Below are 23,575 nucleotides of genomic sequence, written 5' to 3'. Positions count from 1 at the left end.
CCATCCAGAGACAAATGCCATTGTCTTTTATTTTATTTTTGGATGTCCTTCTCCCCTCTCACCTCCTGAGTGCGCTTTAAATGACAACTAATGTCTCAGTTCATACACTACAGGCTACTGATGATTATTGCAGCGGGGACAAAGGCTCTGTTTAGGTGTGATGGTGGATTTTTTTCGGGGGTGGGCAGGGATATCTCTTATTTAAAAGACCAAGGCACAGTCATGGAACAACCCAACCCCTCCCTCAGAAGGATGGCTGCTGGCTCCCTGTGGAAGAACCATCTCGCCCTGCCTCCCTTCCTTTTGCTTCCTCCTCATCCGCTCCCTCCCCCAGCCTCTCCTCTCTCGTCTTCACTCTAACCATTTCGTCTACCTGTCTCATCTTGTTTGTTTTGCTGTCTCTGTCTCACTAAATGCTGACTGTTTGTCATGATTTCTAATCCAACAAACTGGCTCCAACAGAAAAGGAAAAGAGACGCACATGAGCACACACCCACACAGAGAAGCAGACAGAGCGTTATCATTGTGCTGCCATGACTGACAGAAGCAAACAGCCTCTATCCATCTTAATGTAGGGTACTTTTCATATTGTTGATGTCCATAGCCGCAGGGAGAGAGACAGAGTAGTGGGGGCACACGTTCTGCGGGACTTTGATTCCATTTATTTTGCCCTTGAGTGAATTATTGTTTCACATGGGACATTAAACATGGGTGGCGAGGTGTTATTCGACGCTCTCATACCTCCCCTCAGGGGATCCTGCATGTGAACTAATCTCGGCCATTTGATCCCGGTGAAGTCACAACGTGGCCCAGTTCTGAAAGCCCCCCCCCCCCAGCATTACGAACAGATATCATATTATATTTAATTTGCTCATCCAAGCACTCCCTGGCACCTCTTATGCCATGCCAGTACAAGTGGACACGCTGCTTTGATACCCAACACGCACACGGCAGCGGTGTAGGCTCACAAACAGCAAGAGCTCTCCAGTGCAACATGCTTCAACCAGCATACTTGACATCTGATCATACACTATGTCAGCGAATGAAATGTTGCTGTCACTTTCTTTCTCTCTGTTTTCTGTCTGATAGCTCATATGTTCCCTGCCATGTATGCATGTCCACCTCCAAAACTATGCATACATGAAACACATGTGATAAGCATGCCTGTGGAAGCAAAGCAATAACTTTTGTTTGCCTTATCTTTGTTCAGAGGGGACGTTTTGTTTCAGATGCAGCACTATAGTTGCAAATGTGCTAGTCCCATAGAAAAGTAGAAACCATCCAAAGTTCAGTTTCTGTCCCTTTTCACTTTATGTTGTTAACTTATTGTGTAATGATTCTCCTATTTTTTCCCCACTCTCGTACTGGCCCAGGTGTGTTGTAGGTGTTGTGTGTAGCATACATGTATCTGTGTCCCTCTTCCTCTTGTTTTTGTGTCCTGGCTTAGCCTCTCGCAATTCCTCTGACTCCCTTTTGTTTCTGCCGTGATTGGTTGATCAGGTCACTGGGGGAGACGAGGAGCGGGGAGATGCTGGAGCTGAAGATGAGCAACATCAACGCAGACGTGCTGGAGCTGCTGCTCGAGTTCGTCTACACGGGGTCACTGGTCATCGACTCGGCCAACGCCAAGACGCTCCTGGAGGCCGCCAACAAGTTCCAGTTCAACACCTTCTGTAAAGTCTGTGTCTCCTTTCTAGGTAGGAACAGCTAAGAAACAGCAGGGGTTTTTGTGTGTGTGTGTGTGTGTGTGTGTGTGTGTGTGTGTGTGTGTGTGTGTGTGTGTGTGTGCAAGTGTTATATGCTTATATCAGCAAGTGTGCATGTTTATTGCATCAGATATTCCTTTACGACCTTTCCTGCTGCATTTAGTGTCTACAGCCCTGTGTATTTTCGTACGCTGTCATGCTTCACCACTATGCACAGCCTTACAGAATGTCCTGAGCAGAACCTAAATTTCCGCCCAGACTCTGGCACATCGCCCTCCTTCCTTTTTGTCGTGTCTCCAAAGCTAGCAGCCGTGTGAGAACTCTGCCTGCTAACGCTCTCAGTTGGGCACGGTGCCTCTGATCTCATCCCAGTGGGCAGCACCGAGCACGGGGGCAGATTTATAAAAAGGTCAGGGAACAATTGTCACTTAAATGTCAAATCCTCTGGCCTGAACCGTGATGGAACCGGAAAAATAGCAAAACAGATTGATACTCTACCCTGATACTTAGACAAGGTATGGAAAGTGGAGCAAAGGAAGGGAGGGGCTTTTTAGGAGCCCAAGAGGTCACATGAAAAGCAAATGGCATGTGCCAGATTTTAGTGGGTCAGGCCACCAAAAAGCTGCAAATGTCAGATTTTGCATTCCATTTAATAAATTGTTTTGGGTATCGGTAACACAAGGGAAGTGCGTGTCAGCAAAAAGGTCAGCAGCAGGAAAGGAGTGAAAAGAAAGTAAAAGAGAACCAGCAGCATAACCCACGTTATTGATTTGTTTTTCTCAATTTGGGAACAACAACAACAACAAAAAAAAAAGCCGGGGAAACAGGGAAGCCATTTGTAGACTTCATTGCCAGTGAGACGTCAATCCATTCTTCCTCGACAAGATTCATGACATTTCAGTTCATTAGAAGGGGAGACATACAGGCGCAAGCGTGTGTCCTTGAGCAGAGAGAAATTGATGCTGTGTCAGATATTATTGAAGTTTGTAACAAATACACTGAGGAGAAATAACAAACATCTCCACGACCAAATTATACCCATTTGACTTTTATTCACACAACTTCCAATTCAAGCAAATAAAAACTGCCACTTATTGAGTGGCAGTTTGTTATGATTATGCTACTCTGTGAGAAACCATGACTTTTTTATTATCAGGAGATTAAAAGTGAATTAGCAGAATATTTCAACTGTTATTGACACTAATACTAATAACACTAATTTCCCATGTCCTACATCTAGCTGGATTTAAGTGAACTCAACACAGTTTTAGCCAACAAATTAAACTGCAAACCTGGCTGTCCTGTGTTGAAGAAACTGATGAAAGGATTATGCAACATAATGCTCTGAGTATGCAAGCACGCACAGTGTAGTAACTCTTCATCTGCTCAAATGGCTTTACAGAGGGACGGTTTCAGACAGTCTTTTGTTTAGCCCCTAACCCCGACTCTGACACAGCGTGAAGCCAGCTTTTATTTGTTCCCTGTTTGGCTTTTGTTTAGTTGTGATTTAGCAGATGTTGGGCGACCTTTATTGGCTGGTATTTGTTTAGGAAAGACTCTCAGATTCTGTCTTCAGTGATAAAAGGCCTGGCGTTGCCTCACTTTGATGGCTATTGTTTAAACAGGCCTCATTCGGTGGCCACTGACCCAGCTGATGCATGAGTTTGCGAGCCTGTGTGTGTTTGTGTGCGTGCACTACCACCACGTTTTCCTCTCCTGTGATAAATGGTGATGTGTGTTAAAAAACTAAAATTACAGACAGAGCTATAAATGCTGCACCCTTACAGGAGATCACAGTCACTGGCATAAGCCTTCTCCCCACTGGCCAGGCCATCAGGATAGTTTCATATTTTCTGTTAGTGTGTGTGTGTGTGTGTGTGTGTGTGTAGTATGTTCCGAGATCTGACAGGACTTCTTTAAAGTGGCCTAGCTAATCCCAAATCCCACTCTCTGCCATCCACCACCTCCTGCCTGGGCTGTGAGCGATCGATTCCCGTCGTTGTTTGTCTCCAGAGCTTTTTTGAGTTATTATACTTGTTCTCCCTTAGTCTCAGGCAGATACATACACCGACAGGCTATGGGTCTGTGCTACCTGCAGCTGCTTTTTCTGTCTCTGTAGCTTTCTGGGTCTGATCTTTTTATGGATGTCTGAATGATGTTTTTTTTTTACCTGTCTTTACCAATCTGCCTGTGTCTCTGTTTCTTTCTTGTTTTGGTTTCTCTGTCCCTTCTTTCTGTCTTTCCGCCCATCTCCCTCTCTCTCCAACCTTGTTTATTGACTCCAGAGAAACAGTTGACTGCAGCTAACTGTCTGGGAGTGCTGGCTATGGCTGAAGCCATGAGTTGCACAGAGCTCCACAACATGGCCAAAGCTTTTGCACTGCAGAACTTCCCTGAGGTGGGTAGAGATTCATCATCTTTATGATTTCATTGATTCCTGTGGAGCAAAGCTACACAGCATCTTCACAACTGAGAGAAAATGAAAGTAAATAGAACTATTAAAAGACAGTAATAAAATCTCAAGTCATCACCATAACAGAGTTCATACAATAAAAGTGACTTGTTTTGCTTGAGCACTATTTTGTGAGACTCCATTCTTTTCACTGCAGAGGGGAATATATATATATATCACTCCACTAAATTAATCTGCAGTTTGTTTAGACTAGATTAACACTAAAGTCTTACATGTAAAACTTACCTGACATCCATTGGATTCTATCCAAAATATATGGACCTGACAAATAAACAAATATGTTTGTTCAGTGGCAACATTAAAATGCTTCTCTCAGGTTAAGGCTTTCACCACATACAGCACCATGCACTGTATAACCTTCAATGTCCTGCACTTTGCGTGAATGTAAAGTTACAGAGAAAGACTCACAGAGAAAATTCAAAGAGATCTTAGTTTGTCTGCAGCTGAAGATGAGGGTCAATCACACAAAATCACACAGGACAGAAAACTGCTCTGCTGCTCTCTGCAGTGCATTAGGAAAGTGCTCAGACCCCTCAATTTTTCCACATTTTTTGTTGTGTTGCAGCCTTATGCTAAAATAAAAAATCACTCACTCAGTACCCCATAATGACAGAGCAAAAACATAATTTCAGAGGTTTTTCATAAAAAAATGAAAAATTGAAATATCACATTGACCTAAGAATTTGGGCCCTTTGCTGTGTCACTTGACATTCATCTCAAATGCCTTTCATTTCTCTTGTATTGAGTGTTCTGAGGGAAAAAATGATTTTTTTCTTATTTTAGCATGAGGCTGCAACATAACAAAATGCGAAGGGGTCTGAACACTTTCCTGACAGCATGACCTCTAGTTACACAAAAACAAAACAGCATCCATGGAATATACACTACTTTCTGTTCAATACATCACTGCTTCATATGTTATAGATAAGAAAAATACCTTCATACTACTCTATTGCCTGTCAGTGATTGTGCTGATGAGTGTCCAAAATCTGAATTTACTCCTACCTTTATAGAGCACAGAGTGTCCATTACACAGGGAGCGGTGAATTAGTGACCTTAAGTTTCACCTGTGTTTCATTTGTTTGTGTACTAATTAAACAAAACAGAACTGGGGTTAGATATGACTTCTTACTTACTGGACCAATACAAAAGTTGTATTGATCTTCTCAACAAACTCTCAGGGAGACAGAAAATCAGAGTACCTCTGAAAATATTGAACTATGATCTTATAATCTTCAAGCAGCAAACCAAGCTTTTATCGGCTTTAATCAACTTGTAGTTTGCAAGTGACAGAAAATCACATCAGAGGGAAACAAGAAAATATCAGACATCAGATTAGTAATGTTACAAGTCAGATACCACCGTGCTGATGACTTTGTCCTCCATGACCCTTCAGGTGGCAGGACAGGAGGAGATTCTGAGCGTTTCAAAGGAGGATCTGGTGGCCTATCTATCCAACGACAGCCTTAACACAAAGGCTGAGGAGCTGGTCTACGAGACGGTCATCAAATGGATCAAACAAGACCCCAACTCCAGAGTGCAGGTAATAAAAAAACAGAGATCTAATGAGTGTGTTTGTGAAGTGTGTGTCTGCTCTGCTCTGATGCTACAGTGTACTTTACTAAACTGAACACACACTGCATGTGTATCATGAGCAGCAAGATAAAGCCCCTCGTTAGCCCTGACAGTACAGATACTGTAAGTCTGTATGAGTGTAGTTGTTGTATCGACCCTCCCTGTCTGCTCCAGCACTACACAGCATGAAAAACCAGACAAGTGACTCCTCATTTTCTCTTGTTTGTGTTCATCAACTTTGTGCTTCAGATGCAGCCTAACATAGCATTTGTTCCTAATCCCAGGAGTGCTCTGCCCTCCGAATGCACTCTACTCTTAGTTGCACTTCATTTGTTTGTGAGACTGCATGAGAAAACCAACAAAAACACAGCCAGTCACTTTTTAACCGTAGACCAAACAGGTGTTTAGTTTATTCCTAGAGCCTGTTAATCATGGTTGGAGCGTCAACTCCGCCAACATTCATGAAAAGGTAAAAAGACGGATATCCATCCAGCGGCTAAGAACTTCAGGTCATGAGATTTTTATGGATTCAGTCATAAAAAACATGAATTTAAAGCTGATGATTTTAAAGTATTTTATAGCTGTTTAAAAATGGAGGTGAGATTATTATCAGATAAATTACACCAGTCCATCACTGCAAGAGTCGTTCACTCAGAGTAATGTCTTCTCATCAAGCAGCGAGTGGGGAGCAGCCCTATATCAGCTGAATCAGATTCGGTGCAGACCTCTGCAATCAATGTTACTTTATTGGTACCTACTTTTATGAGGCACATACGTCAATATTTGAATTTTTCACCATTTGGATTAAACATTTAGCATTTATCCTTTGATATGTGGCACTCTGAGATTATGGTGAAATCTATCAGGCCACACAAATATTAAGGACAAACTACTGAAAGCAGGTGGTGATGCTTGTCAGGAAGAAGAAAGAGGAGCTGTTCACAATGGTTCTAAGACTGAAATAAGAGAGCAACTGTTTGGAAGAGGTTTTTTGACTTGGTTATCAAACTCTCCTGCTGATAAATCCACTATAATTGGGATTTGTGTGGTGACTGATGGGAAAATTTTATTCGGTGCACCTGCAAATTCACAAAGAGTCACAAGAAGGCTGATGCACAGTTTTTAGGAGAACATACGATCCCTGTCATCTGCGTTGAAAACCTCCAGCCAGCTGAGTTCGGCAGACTCCTGCAATCTCACACTCTAATGGAGAGGTGCAGAGGTGAGTTACTCAGATGAAGTAGAAGAAAAAAGAAATGGAAGATTTTACCGGTTGTCTGAACAACCAACCACACTGGTTCCTAAGAAGAGACGCCCGGGTCACCCCGTCTCCGGAGAGAGAGGGAGAGAAGAAGGAGGGGTGGGAGGAGAGGTGGAGCAAGCGAGAGAAGCAGAGCGAGACAGAAAGACAGAAATGGCCAAGGAGTGATTGAGAAAAGCGAAAGAGATGGTGAGAAATGAAGAAAGTGGAATGGAAAAAGAGGCTCTGTGTTCTAATCTGATATCCAATGGCTTGTGCCTCTGCACAGAGCCATGACATCCAGGGAGCGGAGATGTGATTGAGCTCTCGGTCAGGCTCAAATCTACTGGCCATGTGTGACCGAAAAAACAACTAGCAAAGCCTGGTGCCAGCAGAGAGAGCAGGCGAGGAGGAGAGCAGAGAGGGAAAGACTGCTTCCATCATCCGACAGGAGAATGGTTGTGACCCTGTGGGCTGAGTTTACATGCACAGTCCAGCACCAGCTCATCGTTACCACCCTCCCTCGCCTCCATCCCTTCTGCACGTTTGGAGGCAGGGAGCAGCGGAAATCACTACCCCAGAACCTGTGACACTTTTTAATGACATGTCAGGGCAGAATGTCACAGCATTGCTGAAAAACTCGGGCAAGAGGAAAGAAAAGCTTTAAGCCTTGAGCTAAGTTCATGTGCGTTCACATTCATCTGAGCGTGCGTGTTATGTGTGCCTTTGTACATTCGTGTGTCCGTGCATGTGCTGTGGGTTGTAAGCTGCAGGCTATAGAGTGGAAAAGTGGCATATTGAAGGCGATGGGTAAATAATATGCAATTTTCTCTCTCCGCTATGCTGTCACTAACATCCGATGGCACCAGGAAACGGGGCCCGGACATCGCTTAGAGACAGAGCGAGAGCATTTGAGCGTTAATAATGGTTTGCTATGAGACACAAAGCCACTGAATGAAAGATGAGAGCTGTTATAGTTTTCTTTGATTGACTATCACTGAAGGTGTGCATCCCTGCAAGCATCTGCATGCATCTGTTTCTACATTTTAGAGCATGGGGGTAATGGTGGGGGGAAATTTTCTGTTATTGTAGAGACTAATCATTAATCAAAGCAGAACAGAGAGATTAAGACAAGGATCAATAATGAAAATAGTCATTTGTTGGAACCCTAGAATAAATGATTCATATATTAATCTACACATACCTCTAAATGTGGAGATTTGTCCTGCACTGAATAAAGCAGAACATCCGAGAGCCGAATCTGCCCCCTCATTTTGTCCACACTGCTTTCATAAGCTATATAAACAAAGGGCTGGAAAAACACAATCCTGCATCGTGTTTTCTCTCTGAAGGTGCTGACAGAGAGAGACCTGTCCTTCCTCTCATCCAGCAGTCTTTTCTCGGACAGCCACAGACACACAGCTCCAATTATAACAGGCCACTCTCTGCCAAATCCCTGAATAGGACCTCCATTACGCCTCACCCCAACATATTTCATAGAGGATCCTATCTTGCCAGGTGACTCAACCTGACAAAAGAGGCTGATTAATTGGCTCTTTGGAAAGTGGCCAACTAATGTAACGGCTAAAAAGGAGAGGTAATGGTGTATTTTCATGATAAAAAAAGGCCAGACCTGCCATTAGCAAGGGCCCACTGTCCACTCATCAGAAATAACAATGGCCTGCCCTGACATTTGCTGTTCCCAAGCCAAATTAATATAGTTAAAGGTACTACTTCATATTATTTGGGGGATTTTATACAATTGAGTCTGGCAATTTGGTGATGTGATTCTTTTTTTTTTCTTCAGCATTCATTAAGAAGAAAAAATCATTTCCCAGAACAAATGATGCTATCATTATGTAGTTAGAGAATAAAATTATCAAAGGACAAAAATGCTTTGAGGCTGTGCAGGGATATAAACCGCATTTCCATCACTGTTTTACGATTCATTTACCTTCAAAGCTACGAATGACCCTTTCACCACAAGCATCACTTTTAATTTAGTGATTCTCTTTTTAAGCTCCAAGTTCAAAACAGAAACTTTTCATCATTTTACACCCCTTAAGAAAAGGTTAATAGTGTGTTTTTTTTCTTTAGTTTTTTGAGATGAGGAACTTAATGTCACAACAATCATCCTTGAAGAGGAAAAGTCAAAGTGAAAGCAACACACGCCGCCTCCAGCATGATCTGTGACAAATACACACTCCTGAGGAGACGTAGCCAGGCAATGGAGATTGATGCACCGAGCAATCTTTGCTTTTTCTCTCCAACTCACATGTACACTTTCCTACACACACACTCACACACACACACACAGGGATTTACATAAAAAGCACGGGATGTCACTGTTCATATCTCAAACATTCACACAAGACTGAGAATCACTTGTTTATCGACACAAGTACGACTTGTGAATTAGAGAGTGGACGGGATCTGATGCAAGCCAGTGAACTCCGGACCTCCATTCTCATCTGTGTCCTTTGTTGTCCCAGAGCGCGTTCAGTCCTGATGTGTGCAGCCATTTGAACCAAAGCTACTCAACCACGGCGGCTGCATATCCAGAGCGAGTCAAAGGCGTCTCATTTCCACTGGGCTCTCATATAACACAAAAGAGTTGCATGAGCGATACAGTGCATAGAGAACAAACAAATTACACTATCTGTTCAAAGGCAGCAATCTTCTCTGTTTTCCCAAGATTCACGATGAATAGTAAAAATGTATTCCACTATATCATCAAAGGTACGAAATAGCAGTTGATGTCAAAGATGATTGTGAAAAACAAGCGAGAAACTTTTATGTTATTATACAACAAGCAGTCTTACATACAAATATGTTTTGAAATAAATGAGCAAAAGCATTTTGGGTTTTTTTTTTCCATTGAATGAAATCATGCTGAAAGAGGCCCTGGAGGAGAACACATTGCACCTGTCAGTAGTTGCTCAGGGCAGCAGTCAGCATCTGTCGTTCGCTACATCTCTCTCCATCCCCCATCCACCCTTTCAGCTGATGTGCACACGTGGTCATGCAGTCATAAAAACCCACAAACACGCTCAGCAAAGCATCTCTTGAACCCAGATGAAGTGCCGTTTGCGAGAGCACATTTTACTCATCCGTAATTTTATTTTTATTTTTTTACCTGAAGAAAAAGCATATGCACAGAAACCAGCGCACACTCAAAAGGACACTGAGCTGTGGTCATTTCAGCTGAGTGGCTTTGTTAGCGCTGTGAGGCTAAACATGGGCACATGCTCTATTGAACAGACACTTGTGAGTCAGTGACTGAGTATGTGTGTATTTTTGTTTTTGTTTTTTTCATTCAGGGCTGCGTTTTAAGCAGCGGGTTGTCCATTTTTCACACTAAAGCAGACACATACTCCTATCTACTCAGAGCAAAGCAAATAGATATGACCGTTCATGTGTCATTTATTTGATGCCGACGTGGCACTGAATCACTTCACACACACACACACACACATATAGTAAGAGGCGCTAGTCCTCACTGACAGTAGTGGAATGGGAAATGCTCAGTGGACATTTGTCATCTGTGTTAGCGGATGGCGGCCTCCTGGCTGCTTCTCTGCTGCCTCTGACAGATCTGAGAGGCTCCCTGTTAGACACATTATCCCTGCCTTTCAGCAGGCTCAACCCATTCTCATCCTGTGTGTGTGTGTGTGTGTGTGTGTAAATAAGAAAAAAGTGATGTTTGTTTTTTTCTTAGCTGTGCAGCATCATTTTCCCTGCGAGTTTAGAAGTAGATGCATTCTGACAGGGCTGCAGGGCATGTGCATCCGCTGGCACTGGGAGTGTTTACCTGGTGTGTTTGTGTATTGGGTCAGTGTGCAAGATAGAAATCAATAGAGAGGTGAAGTCACAAGGTGTTATCTGGGTTGCATTTCAGAATACAAGTGGGTAAGCATATGGACTCCTCATAAATGCTCCTTGTCCAGGGAGAATGGAAGAGGAAGAAAATTAAGTGTGGGCGGACCAGCTAAAAGTAGCGTTACCATATGTCCTCAGACTCCTGTCACTACTTTCCATATGTCTCACATGTTAAGAAAACACTGAGCTTCTCATTAAGAATGTGAAAAGATCGTGCCACATTTTCTTTAAATGCACAGAAGGCTCAGTACCCCTTAACTGGCACAGTAGCTGTTATGATTCAAATCCATTAGATGTTAAAAAAAAGAATTAACATGAATTGCTCGGCTGAGTAGGCGAGAAGATGAAAATGACAGGTCACACCATTCGTCAGGAGGTACGGCGCTCACATTCACTCTGCGTGTCTGTGCATGAGAGAGTGGCTGCTTGAGAGCTTGTTGGAGATGGAGAGAAATGGAGTCAGATATACAGTATGTAGTCTGCTCTCATCTGCAGAGTGCAGGCACATCACTCATTGGTCTGAATGTTGTGTGAGTGTTGTCACAGGCATGCACACATATAGACAAATAACAATCTAACCCTTTTAACACGCAATTCACATGGCATGCATCCAGAGCATGCACTCTTCACTCAGCATGCTTCCAGAGAAGACAGTAAAAGCCTTCATGCCTTTGCTTCCATCAATATTTACCAGACTTAACACCTGAGGAAGGTTTCAGTCTCTTTAAATATCAACTCTGTTGCCTTTCAGATTAGCTTTTGAGATACAGAAAAATCCACCCTGAGCTCAATTTCAGACATGTAAGAAACCTTGACTTATCCAGGTAGGCATAAAGCACAAGAATGAAGTAATTAAATTTCCCCTACTGAGGAACTAAGCATTGGTTCACCTGGAAGGTGGATGTTGGCAATATTATTGTAATCCCATGAATGTCTGCCACAATAAGAATAGATTTCATCCACAAACATAATGGATGAGAGAATTGCAGCAGTCGGGTTTTGTTAGCAAAAAAGGAAGGTTGAGACAGATGGAAAAGATGGAGGGAATGATAGGGCTCAACCATTTCAAGCTGCTTGTACATTATTAACTTAATATCGCAACAAATGCAACTGAGTAAAGTATTGTGTTACTAAAGGATATACCTCTGTTAATGAAAGTTCAACTCAAAGCCACGTCACTTACTTATCACCTCACCCTTTCAAAACATCAGCTTCCTATTGTCAGCTGCACTTTCTGCAGAGGTTTTAGAGGTGAGGAGTCTACAAACTAGCAGTTCCATGAGGCTGTAAGTACAGCAGTCCTCGGCATGCTAACATGCTCACAATGACAATGCTAACATGCTGATATTAATCAGGTATAATGTTGATCATGTTCAGAATCTTAGTTACAAAACACATACAGCTGGAGCTGATGGGAATTCATTCAGTTTTAGCAGGTTTTTAGTCATAAACCAAAGTAACAGATGTGTGAAGTGAAAATTCGACCTGACAATGCTGCTAGGGGAAAAGTCAGATTTGTCCTCCAGAGACTCTGAAAATCTGTGTAGAAATTCACAGCATGCAATAATTGTTGAGATATTTCAGCTTGGACCAAAGTAGTTGACTGACCACCTGACTGAGTGACAGACTGGCAACCCCAGAGCTTTCAAGTTAATCTCTTACATAAGAAAGGGTCCTTTGCCTTTTCATACCTTATAATCCATAAAGAGATTTGTAGCATATGCCCAGGTAAACTGTGGCAATTAAAAGCTGTGCAGAGCAAATATGGAATTGATCCTCCCCCAAATGAATGATTTGAGTGTATTTACCCAGTGGAAGGTGATTTAATAGAAAACAACAGTAATTAAAGTCAGTGATTAAGAACCGTAAGAGGCATGAAGCTGACCAGTCCCAGTGTACCCGTACCGTGGTGTATGACTGCTGTATAACTGCTGACTGGCTGACTGATCTGAGCTAGATTTGCATAAAAGCATGTGATTAGATAAGGTGCTGCCACTACCGATGGCACTAATCGTCCATTTAACGTCCGTGAGTGAGTCAGTGATCACTAGGTATGACAGAGCAGCCTGCCGTGGCAAAAAACAAAAAATACAAGAAAACACAGAAAAGCTCATAAAATCCTCTAACCCAAAGTGGAAAAAAAAAAAAATAGGGAAGGCATTACTCCCTTGCGGTATCAAGGTAACAACAAAATGTTCTTGTCTTTCTTTTAAAAGCACTTTCTTTCAAAAGATAAACAAGAACCGTAAGTAAACAGTATTTGCAATAATTCCTGCTCGAGTAATTTCAACGTCTGGCACGAAGCAGGACTCCTTTTTTCATAGGATCTGACACTTTGGATTTGAATATTAGCAGCTAGTGTGCAACTCTCCCTCATTTCCATGCCGATATATGCGTGTGTGGGAGGAAGAGCGAGGAGCTGGAATGGAGGTGGAGAGAGAAAGAGACAGAAAGTGAAAACGAAGTGGAAGAGATAGTGAGTTAGTTAGAAGTGGAGAGGAAGAGTAACTCTTTTTTTTCCAGAAATAGAGGGACAGGCAGAGAGAGATGACGGAGGAAAACAGCCGGGCATTATCCCACCACTCTCCACCAAGCACATCCATCCATGCGCACACACACACACACACACACACTTAGGAGGTATCCCACAATTGAGTCCACGGCTGTTTATTTAATCAGAGGTCAGCCTCAGTGACTTTACATTTTCTTTATCCCTTCGACAAGATTTACCATCAAATCTGCCTTCGGACTGAAAGCACCAACCAGATTAACCGCAAATATGACCACAAACAACACATGATTGTAATAAAATACAATCAAAGTACAGACCATAGTGCTGCAGTGGATGCAGCTCTTTCTTTCTCACGTGCAGATATTTGTGCATATATGCGCAGGTGTGTTTTGGGTTGATATTAATGTGGTAAAAGTGCTTACCTTTTGCAGAGACCAGATGCCGTCTGTTTGAGGTAGTTTTACTGCCATTTTAAAGATGTCTGGCAAGTGAAGACAGGCTAGAGCAGATGTGGGTTTGCGTGTTGTTAAGATTTGCAGATGGTACAGAAAAGGCTTTTTTTTCTTTACTTCACCTTCTTAAAGTAATTGAAACTTAACTTGGCGTGTGTGTGTGTGTGTGTGTGTGTGTGTGTGTGTGTGTGTGTGTGTGTGTGTGTGTGTGTGACAGAGCACTGATGTGGATGTGGTTTTTCTAGTTTGCCAAGACAACACTGCTAATGAGAACAGATGAGCATGGAGCTCTAACACAGATTAGTCTGTATATCAAGCCTTGAACTCTCAACTTGCTCAGAGTTCATCTGCTCTTCGAATTCTGAGAGCAGCTTGTTTCTAGAAGAGCAAACGATGACCAATTTCTGTACTTGCTTATTCCTATTCAAGGTCACTGATATGTATCCCAGGATGCACTGCATGAGAGGCAAGGAAACTCTCGGGATAGGTCGTGAGTGTGATGCAGAGTTATACACACAGATACAGCCCAGCCCAACTGAGCAGCATGTTTTTTGACTGCAGAGGAGACCAGAATATTTGGATTAAATTCTCATGAAACCCACTCAACACACAAACTCCACACCTGAGATGACCGAAGACAAGATTCATGCCCAGGGCTTTCTCACTCGTCCACCTGCTGTTCAAAACAGGAGCAAGATTTCACCATGCACCCCTAGACATTTGAGCACATTTATTTCTGCCATGCCAGTAAGGGCACCACCTGGCTGCAACTGCCCCATATTCAGCTTTAATTTAGCTCCAAGGGTCAGAGCGGTCAGTTGTGGACCTATTTGAGACGACCCACAGATGCACATGTGTGATCACCTGAGCCAGAATCAAGTTTAAATACAACAAAAAGGAATTATTTCTTCCTGCATTCACACAAAGTTGGGGGATGTTTGTCTAAAAGGGATTTACTTTTTAAAATTTGTCTACATCCGATTACTGGCATTAATAACATGTCATAAGACCCAAGTAGGCGAGGTTGTAGTAGAGGGATCTTGTAATATAAAAGCAGAGCAGTAAGCCTGAAGCTTAAGTCACCTCCATTTGAGTGTGACATGACTCTGTAATTACTGGGGCAAGTCTCCCACTATGGGGGCACTTTAATTGGAAGTAGGAGCTTCTCCTGAGCTAGTGATTCTTCCCTTAAGAATATCTCTGTATGCTAAGTAGCGTGCTTTGACTTCACCTTCGTGCTGTGTTCGAACTGAGGTGCTAGGAGCTACTGCCAGTGTTTATGTGAGTATTGAGCTGTTTGTTTGATAAACTGTTGGGTAAGCTGTGTGCATTTGTGGAGGAGGGAAGCAGACCCATCAGCAGGACGGCGTCTCTCCGAGCTCCCTCACAGAGAGGAAATGTCATCAGCAGATTTCTCTGACTGGCGTAGAACCGTCACATCCTCTCTCCCGTCTTCTCTCCAGCTGACTTCAGTTCTCTTATCTTGTCTTTTCTGTTTTCTTGTCCTGCTACTCTCCTCCTTCTCCCATGCCCTCTCCTCTCTGCTGTTCTGTCCCTTCCTGCCCAAGCCATTCCCTCCTCTCCTCCTCTTGGTCCCTCTCCTGTTATCTTCTGCTGTCTTATTTCCTCCTTTCCGGCCTGATGCGCCCGGGACATCCGTAGAGAACAAATGGGACACATGCCAACATAAAAAGGCCTCAGGTGAAAGAGGGAGATGCTTAGGCAGAGTGTCAGCTTATTATTTGTTCTCCCCTGAATAGCGTTTTTCTGAGTCTGTTGTTTTGTCGCTCTCCCCTTGTGGCTCGGTCACGTCGCTCTGAGCTGAAGGGTCAACGAGGTCAATCTCCGCCCAGCTCTCTGTCGCTCTGTCCACGCTTGTTTACAGCTTTTACTGTCGACATAGATGAAATTCCCATGGGGCTACAGACCAGCACGCATACACTTATACACACTCACTGGGAAAAATACACACACACACAGCAGCAAGAGCTATAGACAAGGTTGCCATGGTAACAGCCTGTCCTGCTCCTGCATCTGAGCACCTATACAGTATAAGCACATGTAAATGGTAACTGTATCCACTCCCAGGAAATGGAGACGAACAAGCACACAAACACAAATATATTTATGTCGCTTGGTTGAGGGTTTTTTCATGAATTTGGTTCACAGACTCATCATCATGCACAAGCTCCACACTGTATAAAAGATGCCTTAAAAGAAAAGGCGCAAATCTCAAGCCATAATTGTGTAAAATAAGTCTTTATTTTCTTATGTCTAATGTTCAAAACTTTTGCTGGTGGTGCTGTAGCATCTTATTTTCGATTGTTTCTTGGCTTGAATGGGTTATTAACCAGAGCTGCGTCTTAATTTAGCTGCAGAGGAACATTAGCTGTCAGAAAAAAAAATCGGAAGCAGAAGGTGGAAGCGGTAAGATACCCCCCGCTGCCTCATTTCGGCTCTTGCAGCGTAACCAAATGCACATCCAACAGTGGGATGGTGAGCGGATCTTGCTGCAAACTTTTGCCAAATGTTAGTCAGTGATGAATAACTTTTAAGGACATAATTAGAAATCCCGAGAGTTGTTTTTACTTGTTTTTGAAATGCACAAGAGTGAATACGCCTGTCATGGTGCATACATAAAAAAAACTGTCTGGCTTTTGAAGGATATTTTCTCGGTGTTCAAGTCTTGCTGGTGCATTTTGTCCTGCACTAGTATAGAAATAGAAAACTGACACAAACAGGGTGTTGAGCTGAAGCTTTGAGGGCCTGACACTGACAGCAACTGATCTAATGGTCTTGCTACAAATAGGTTTCCTCATCCTAACCGCCCAGGCTTTTATCAAATATGATATGATATGATGCATGAGTTGTGTTTCCTTTCTTCCTCTTTAAGATATAAAAGATCATTTGTACAGCAAAAAACATTTATAATGAGGTTGGGAAGTAATCCAGCTGTTCTTTGAGAAAGATGTTAGTCTGTGTTCACTGGCTATAATTCAGTGTGTTTTTATCTGCTGCTTGTTTAATGTTGTTCATGTAAAATCTTTGATCATGCCTTGAAGTTTCACTCAGTCTAAATTAGTTTAGATGTCTGCAAACACTGTTTTATTAGTGTTTGCTTTATTTTTGCCTCTGATATTTAAGCAATATTCACTGATGGCATCCTTTAACATTTAATCATTCTCTTTTTCTTTCCCCCACTCCCTGTCTGTCTTCTCAGCATTTGTCAGAGCTGTTGGCGGTGGTGCGTCTTCCCTTTATCCACCCATCCTACCTACTCAATGTGGTGGATAATGAGGAGCTGATCAAATCGTCGGAGGCGTGTCGTGATCTGGTCAACGAAGCAAAGCGTTATCACATGCTGCCCCACGCGCGGCAAGAGATGCAGACTCCCAGGACCCGGCCAAGACTTTCTGCCGGTAAGCACACACACATACACACAAACACACAAACACACACACACACACACACATATACAGGATAAGCAGAGATAAACTGCATCCTCTTTCTCCTGAGTGACATTACAACAAGGTGGAGGGGACATGATCTGCTTCCTACCGGTGTAATTGACCCAGAACACATTGACAGCATCTATGCTCCCATAAACAACCATGCACTACTTGTGTTTTAGTGCAACAAGGTGACACAGAGGTCAGGTCTCCACAAGGTGATCCTGACTTGCCACTGTATTGTATTAATTTTAGCCCATAACTAGAAAGCAGTGATTTAGAGCTCCATATTTTTTTCCACAGGGTTATTGTGCATAAATGTACACAAGGGTAATGCCGTAGGCACAGATTTATGTTTCTGCTGGTGGATGCTCCAAACAGTTGAATGTCCCACCCCCACTCCGAATATAGCCCCTCTGCAAAAGCCACAGCCTCCACGACTTGTAGCTATACGGATTTGGAAAAGTCAGTATTTCAGCACCGTGGGAAATGAACAGCAATGACTGACACAGATACACACACAGAGGGACTGGAGGCTAATAAGTTTAATAACACACAACATGAAACGCAAAGATAATGTTATACTGTGCATGTGCAGTCTGTGCTGGGTCAGGTGGAGTGTGGTAAATGCTAGATTGGATCAATCGAAGGGGTGCTCTGTGATTTGATGAGGACAGTGAAACAACCACAGTGGCTTAGTCTGTACGCCTGATCCAAACTAGCACCAACCTGGAGTTTGTCATCAAATCAATGTAAATTTGGCCTCAACTACACACTCCCACGTGTGGGTGCTTGGCATTCTGCATGGGGTGCTTGCGCCCAGAAGCGCCCATGGTTTCAGCACCTATGGGTAACACATCATATTTCCCAAGGACAGGTTTTTCTTTTCACAATCAAATAAATGGCTCCTGAAATCAATCCTCATCCAGGTTACCATGAAAAGTTAGTTTTGTGGGCTTCTGAACCCAAACTCTTTTACAGCCAACACCACATAAACATCTAACAACTTTTTAACAGCAACTATGCACAATCAGGTCTATCCTGACTTTCTAAGCAGCCTGCCAACCATATCCTGTCTGACTGCTGCCGATATCCAAGCCACTGAAGACCAGTTTTGTTTACATCGTCAAAATCAAAGAATCATTCATGGAAATTGGTAGGCGCCTGCAAATTGCTTTTGGCTGTTAGATTTTTCCCTCAGGTCGGCCAGGACCCTACTCTTTCCCCCTGTAAAGAGCTGCCTAATTATAGTGTCTGCATGGTATTATGAGCTTCGCACCAGCACACTTTACCATTCAGCACAAGTTATTTTCTGCTTGGTAGAATAAAGATAATTGCCTAACAAATGGCACTTTATGGAGAGGTCAGTTTACCAGCCAGCTCTGTTGTCCAGCCAGTGTGTTTATTTGCCAGTAAACAAACAGTGGGGGAATTTGTGCAAGGTTAATATTTTTGCATCTTTAATTGCCTGTAATGCAGTCACAGGAGGCTTTATAAAGAATCATTTGCCTCTTGAGAATAGACATTTGTGGCATTATAAGTGCGCAGCATCCTCCCATTCCTCATCCTAGATCCTCCAGTAGTTTCCCTTTGTTCTCAGCAGTTTCTTGAAGCGTTTGCTGTCAAGGCCCATTTCATAGTGTTTGGTATGTGCATATCTTATGCATCCTACAGCCCCATTATGCAGGCCGAAGTGTGTATTGATTCACAGCAGCTTGTGGCTCTGTACAACAGAATTATATAAATGCATAAATGCTGGCGGGATGAATACATTCATGATGCATAACACCCCGATGGCTCAATGAATGAGAAATATATGTAAGTTTTCCCGATCAAATTTTGAGTTCCTCTGAAGCTGAAGTCCTTATTATGACTGACTAACTGCACTGAGTGTTTCATCAGTGTGTCTGTGTGTCAGCTTCTAATGTAAAGTGTGAAAAGCTGTGTTCTGAGGTACTGTACTTGGTGTACAGATAAATACAAATGTATGTCAACATAATGTGTACTTGTGTCTATTCTTGGAGGCATGAGTGTGTTTTTTTATGCCATTTTTTTGTTGTGTGTGTGTGTGTGGTGTGTGCTGTTTGCATGTGTTGTTCAGCCATCTGCTGCATTGGACAGGGTGGGCTCGGCACAGCAGGGTGCATGGTCACTGGGATTGCAGGGTAGATGTGGGGCCTAGCACGTGGACATGAAGGACAGTGAGAGAGATTAAATAAAAACTGGAAGGAGGGCGTGAGGTTGTTGGAGAGTATGGTTGCCTCACAGAGGACAAGAAAGTCGCGGGAGAACAGGAGGAGAGGTCGGGATGTGGTCAGAGAGAGGGAGGGAGAGAAGGACCCAGGGGGATCAGAAATGAAATTTGAAGGGCAGACATTTGATTGAGTTTATTCCTTGAGCATGTGTCTACTTGTGTAAGCAGTAAGTGAGTGTGTGGGTGTGTGTGTTTTGTGTGTGTATTTTAAATGTGCGTAAGCAGATGGGGCACCACCTGAGCTCGGTTGATAAGTCTGTCAGGCGGAAAAAGAAAGGAAAACCGCCATCCGTGAAGTGCTTCTTGCTGAGCACAGTCAATCTGTGAACTTGTGAGTCGCGTGCATATGTGGGTGTGTTTGTGCTCATACAGTGTGTATGTGCGGACACTCGTCTGAGCGCCTCAAACGTTCAGTCTTTTCACTCGTGATATATTTGACTTGAATTGCACTGAACTTTTGCAGGCTTGAAATTTTGTTTACTCTTTGAGACAGATTTTTAATTAGCACCTTTTCACATTAAGACTTAAATCTGTCCATCTGATGATAGTAGTTAGACTCAGTGCAGGTGTTCACTTACCATTCATTAGTAGAGACCAAGCAATACTGGACTATTGAGGTATCAGTGTTTGAGAGTGGAAAAATAGTATAAATAACTTATTTATTTTTTTAATCAAAGACTTTTTATTAGGATTTTAAATTTGGTTATTAAATGAATACTTTAGGAACATATAGGAAACACATTTTTGTGTTAATTTGTGGAGGGGGATTTTTGGACATTTAACTTTTCAACAGTACACTTGTCAGTTCTCTGTGGTGGACACTGTGCATTTTCTCAATTGCAATTTCCTTTCACTTAACATCGAACACTAAAATAGGAAGTAACCTATCATGAGCTAAAGTTGGTGCTAACAGTGGCTGATTTACACATCCAGCAGACTCAGAGCAATGTTAGCATTAATGACGTCCAGTATTCTCTCTCCTTTTAGCTCTGTTTTGTCTTCAGCAGCTCCTGAGGGAAATATCTATGGTTTTAGCTACTAGCTAGTCGCTAACTGTGTCGGTCTGTCACTTGGTCCTGGGCAGGTAGTGTGCAGCTGAAAACAGTTCCCTGCTTCTGCTGGAAACTGATGGGAGAGCAGTGAGAGTAAATCTAAAACAGTAAAGTTATGGGATGTAAAACCACACCAGTTAATTAAAAGACGCTGAAAGGCTCAGAGCTGAGGGGAAGTGCAGAGTCAGTGATCAATGTCTATGGGTTCTTCATTACAAGTGACACATTTCACATTACAGGTAGTCATTTTATCCATTGTTAATAAAGAAAATTGATTATAGCAGCTTTAAATATTATATTATGGTGGTAAAAACCTGGGGGATTGTTGATAGTAGCATGAGAAGTACTTTCAAAATCTCTTAAATACTTTATTTACCAGTTCATAATTTTTTCCATATTAAGCTCATATATCATGTCAAGGACAAGAAAACCATTAATATGAATATTAATGGCCTATGAATATCCACTCTGCAACATGTTCATAGGGTGGAATGGCATGAAATTGTTTGTGCTTAACCAAAAGACCGGCATTTACTCAGTTGTTGCTCCATTAGCTAAAGGCTCTAAAAAAGTTATTTCTATTGGAGCTGAATAGAAGCAGCCAGATGGTTTCCACACATCAGATAATTGTGTTGTTTACCCAGGTTTTTCTTTATATAGAATCCTGCTGTGCTGCATTGTTGTAATTTCTCTCTTAACTTAATTGCCCAGTTTTTATTGATGGTTCATTTTTACATCAGTCACTGGGATAGGTCCTGGTATATCACCACATTATTTCAGTTTGTGTGTTCTTGTGCACAGTTTATGGAACTGGTTTAAAAAATATATATGTTTTCAAGTGAATGACAAAGTGCTCTCACACTTTTGGACCCTCTGTATGTATGTGTGTATGTATGTATGTATGTATGTATGTATAAGAAGGCTGGACAACATTTGGATGAAGCTGTTTTTCTCTCAGAATTACAACAAGGCAAGAGTCATAAAAGTCTGAAAAACCACCATGACATAATGTTTATTTTTGGGCGGCCTTGCTGACTGAAAATGAGACCATCCTGTTTCTCACTTTACACCTATTTTTCATTTTGGAACATTTTATTGGGTGGATGCTCTGCCCATTAATTTTATTAGATGTTAAATAAGGGGGCAAAAAGATAGTCAGCATAGAAATTGGGTGTCTGTGATCTTCAAACATAGACACAATTTTGAATATAAAGAACTGTTGGTATGTGTGTGCACAGAGATGGCATGATTGTATCTACTTTTTTAACATAATATGTGCACTGATTTGAATGTTAGGCCTACTTATTTACATCTTTGTCTTTGTCACAACACAGTGCAGTTTTCTGCTGCAACAACATAGGGGGGATGTATCTGATGTCTTTTGTTAAGGCCTCCTGTCTTCCTCATTTGGCCAGAAAAGAGTCTTGGGTACAGCGAAAACTATGAGTGTCTCATAATGAATCCACAGTGTTTTGCATGGTGTATGTGTATCCATTAGCTGCTAATTGGTTAATTAGAGTGTGGATGTGCATCTGATTAGCTGTCATTAGACTTTGCAGGGGATCAGGAGGATTAAACAGCCGCTGGTGCTGAGAGTTGACTCACAAACCTTTTTGTCTTAAGTCATAAGATTGATTCTGAGTTCAATGATTTTAACATCCATAGGTGTGTTTATGTCCAAGTAAGGAGCAAGAAAAGTTTTCTTTGGTTTACATGATGTGTGTGTGTGTGTGTGTGTGTGTGTGTATGTGTATGCACCCGCTCAGACAAACCCATACATTATGTTCCCATTTCCTTCTCTCTGCATGTGTCGCTGTGCTCGGCTCAGAGTAGGGTGGAGAGCGCCGGGGCAAACTGTTAACTCAACCCAGCCAAGTGGAATAGCACTCAGACAAATGAGCTGTAATGACTAGGAGACGCAGGGGTCCAGACCGGCTCACACTGTTTCTCTGTCTCGCTCACACACACACACACACACACACACACACAAACACATAAACACAATTGTTAAACCTTTAAGTACATACACTGTGGGGGGAGAATCCTCACGCGGTAGCGCTCTCACTCTTTCTTAGTCTTTTCTTAGTCTGTCTCTTCTCTATGTCCACTTAATCATCTGTAATCAAGCAGAAAAGTTAACAACTACAGTAGCAAATGCACAGCAGCAACATCAAGGGAAACTGAAATAAGATTTTAAATATGCAGCAGGTTCTGCACAAGCGGTTTATCTATGTAATCATTCCTCATACATGAGTGGGTGTTTGTAGTTATAGATTACTCAGTTTAAAGCTTCCTCGAACAAGATTCTGTTTTCCAAAACTGAGATCAGAACCTTGGTTTGTGTTCCAGCAGGATTTACACTGCTCCCTAAATTACTGGAACTGTTGATATCAAACATTATTGACCATTTTACATTCCTGCAGCATAAAGGAGGGCAAATAAAACACTGTGCTGCTTGTGTGGTGGTCTAAAATGGCTGGATTTCATTAAATCAGCCTGCACAATAGCTTGGCTTGCATCTACAGTTTAAATAATAAAACCAGGCTGTTCTGTGAGGTCCGAAGCCTGTAGGCGTGACATTCATCTACTCATTCACACCTCCAGTGGCCAGCAGCTCTTTGGAGAGTGTCCGTAGCACTTCACCACCGGAAAGAAGGGAGAACAAGATTCACACCTTGTAAGGATCATCATCTGTAAAGGATCATCAGATGACTTTCCTCTCAAGTCTTCCACCCACTGCTTCTGGCTCAGGTCCGATTAACACTGTTTTGCTGATCGCCTCAACGTTTCCTCAACTGTTACTCATCAGCACTGACAGTGGCTCTTTTTCATGCAATAATTGAATTTATTTGTCATCTGTCTCTCTGGCTGTACAGACTCAACACTGACCATTAAGCAAGGCGATTGCAACGGAGGAAGTTGTCAGCAGTTTGGAGAGACAATTATATGCTTTGCCTTTGTTATGTCAGGACTTTGTTGATTA

At 42.4% G+C, this 23,575-nt stretch overlaps 1 protein-coding gene across 6 annotated transcripts in view; it reads left to right on the top strand.

Annotated features, from left to right (window-relative positions):
- LOC139621855 (kelch-like protein 29) overlaps nucleotides 1-23,575 on the top strand; it is a 200,879-nt gene that overhangs the window by 132,606 nt on the left and 44,698 nt on the right. For all 6 annotated transcript variants that reach the window (XM_071478759.1, XM_071478763.1, XM_071478764.1 and 3 more), the window contains 4 exons: nucleotides 1,501-1,697; nucleotides 3,992-4,104; nucleotides 5,576-5,722; nucleotides 17,058-17,256. In XM_071478759.1, coding sequence (XP_071334860.1) covers nucleotides 1,501-1,697; nucleotides 3,992-4,104; nucleotides 5,576-5,722; nucleotides 17,058-17,256 — 656 coding nt within the window. The remainder of the gene's footprint in view (nucleotides 1-1,500; nucleotides 1,698-3,991; nucleotides 4,105-5,575; nucleotides 5,723-17,057; nucleotides 17,257-23,575) is intronic.

Source organism: Trachinotus anak, unplaced genomic scaffold, assembly GCF_046630095.1.
Source record: "Trachinotus anak isolate AG129_WGS33_773 ecotype Australia unplaced genomic scaffold, CSIRO_AGI_Tana_v1 ptg000005l, whole genome shotgun sequence".
NCBI classification, from domain to species: Eukaryota; Metazoa; Chordata; class Actinopteri; order Carangiformes; family Carangidae; genus Trachinotus; species Trachinotus anak.
Note: the sequence above shows the minus strand (reverse complement) of the source record. Positions and strands in the feature narration are given on the sequence as shown.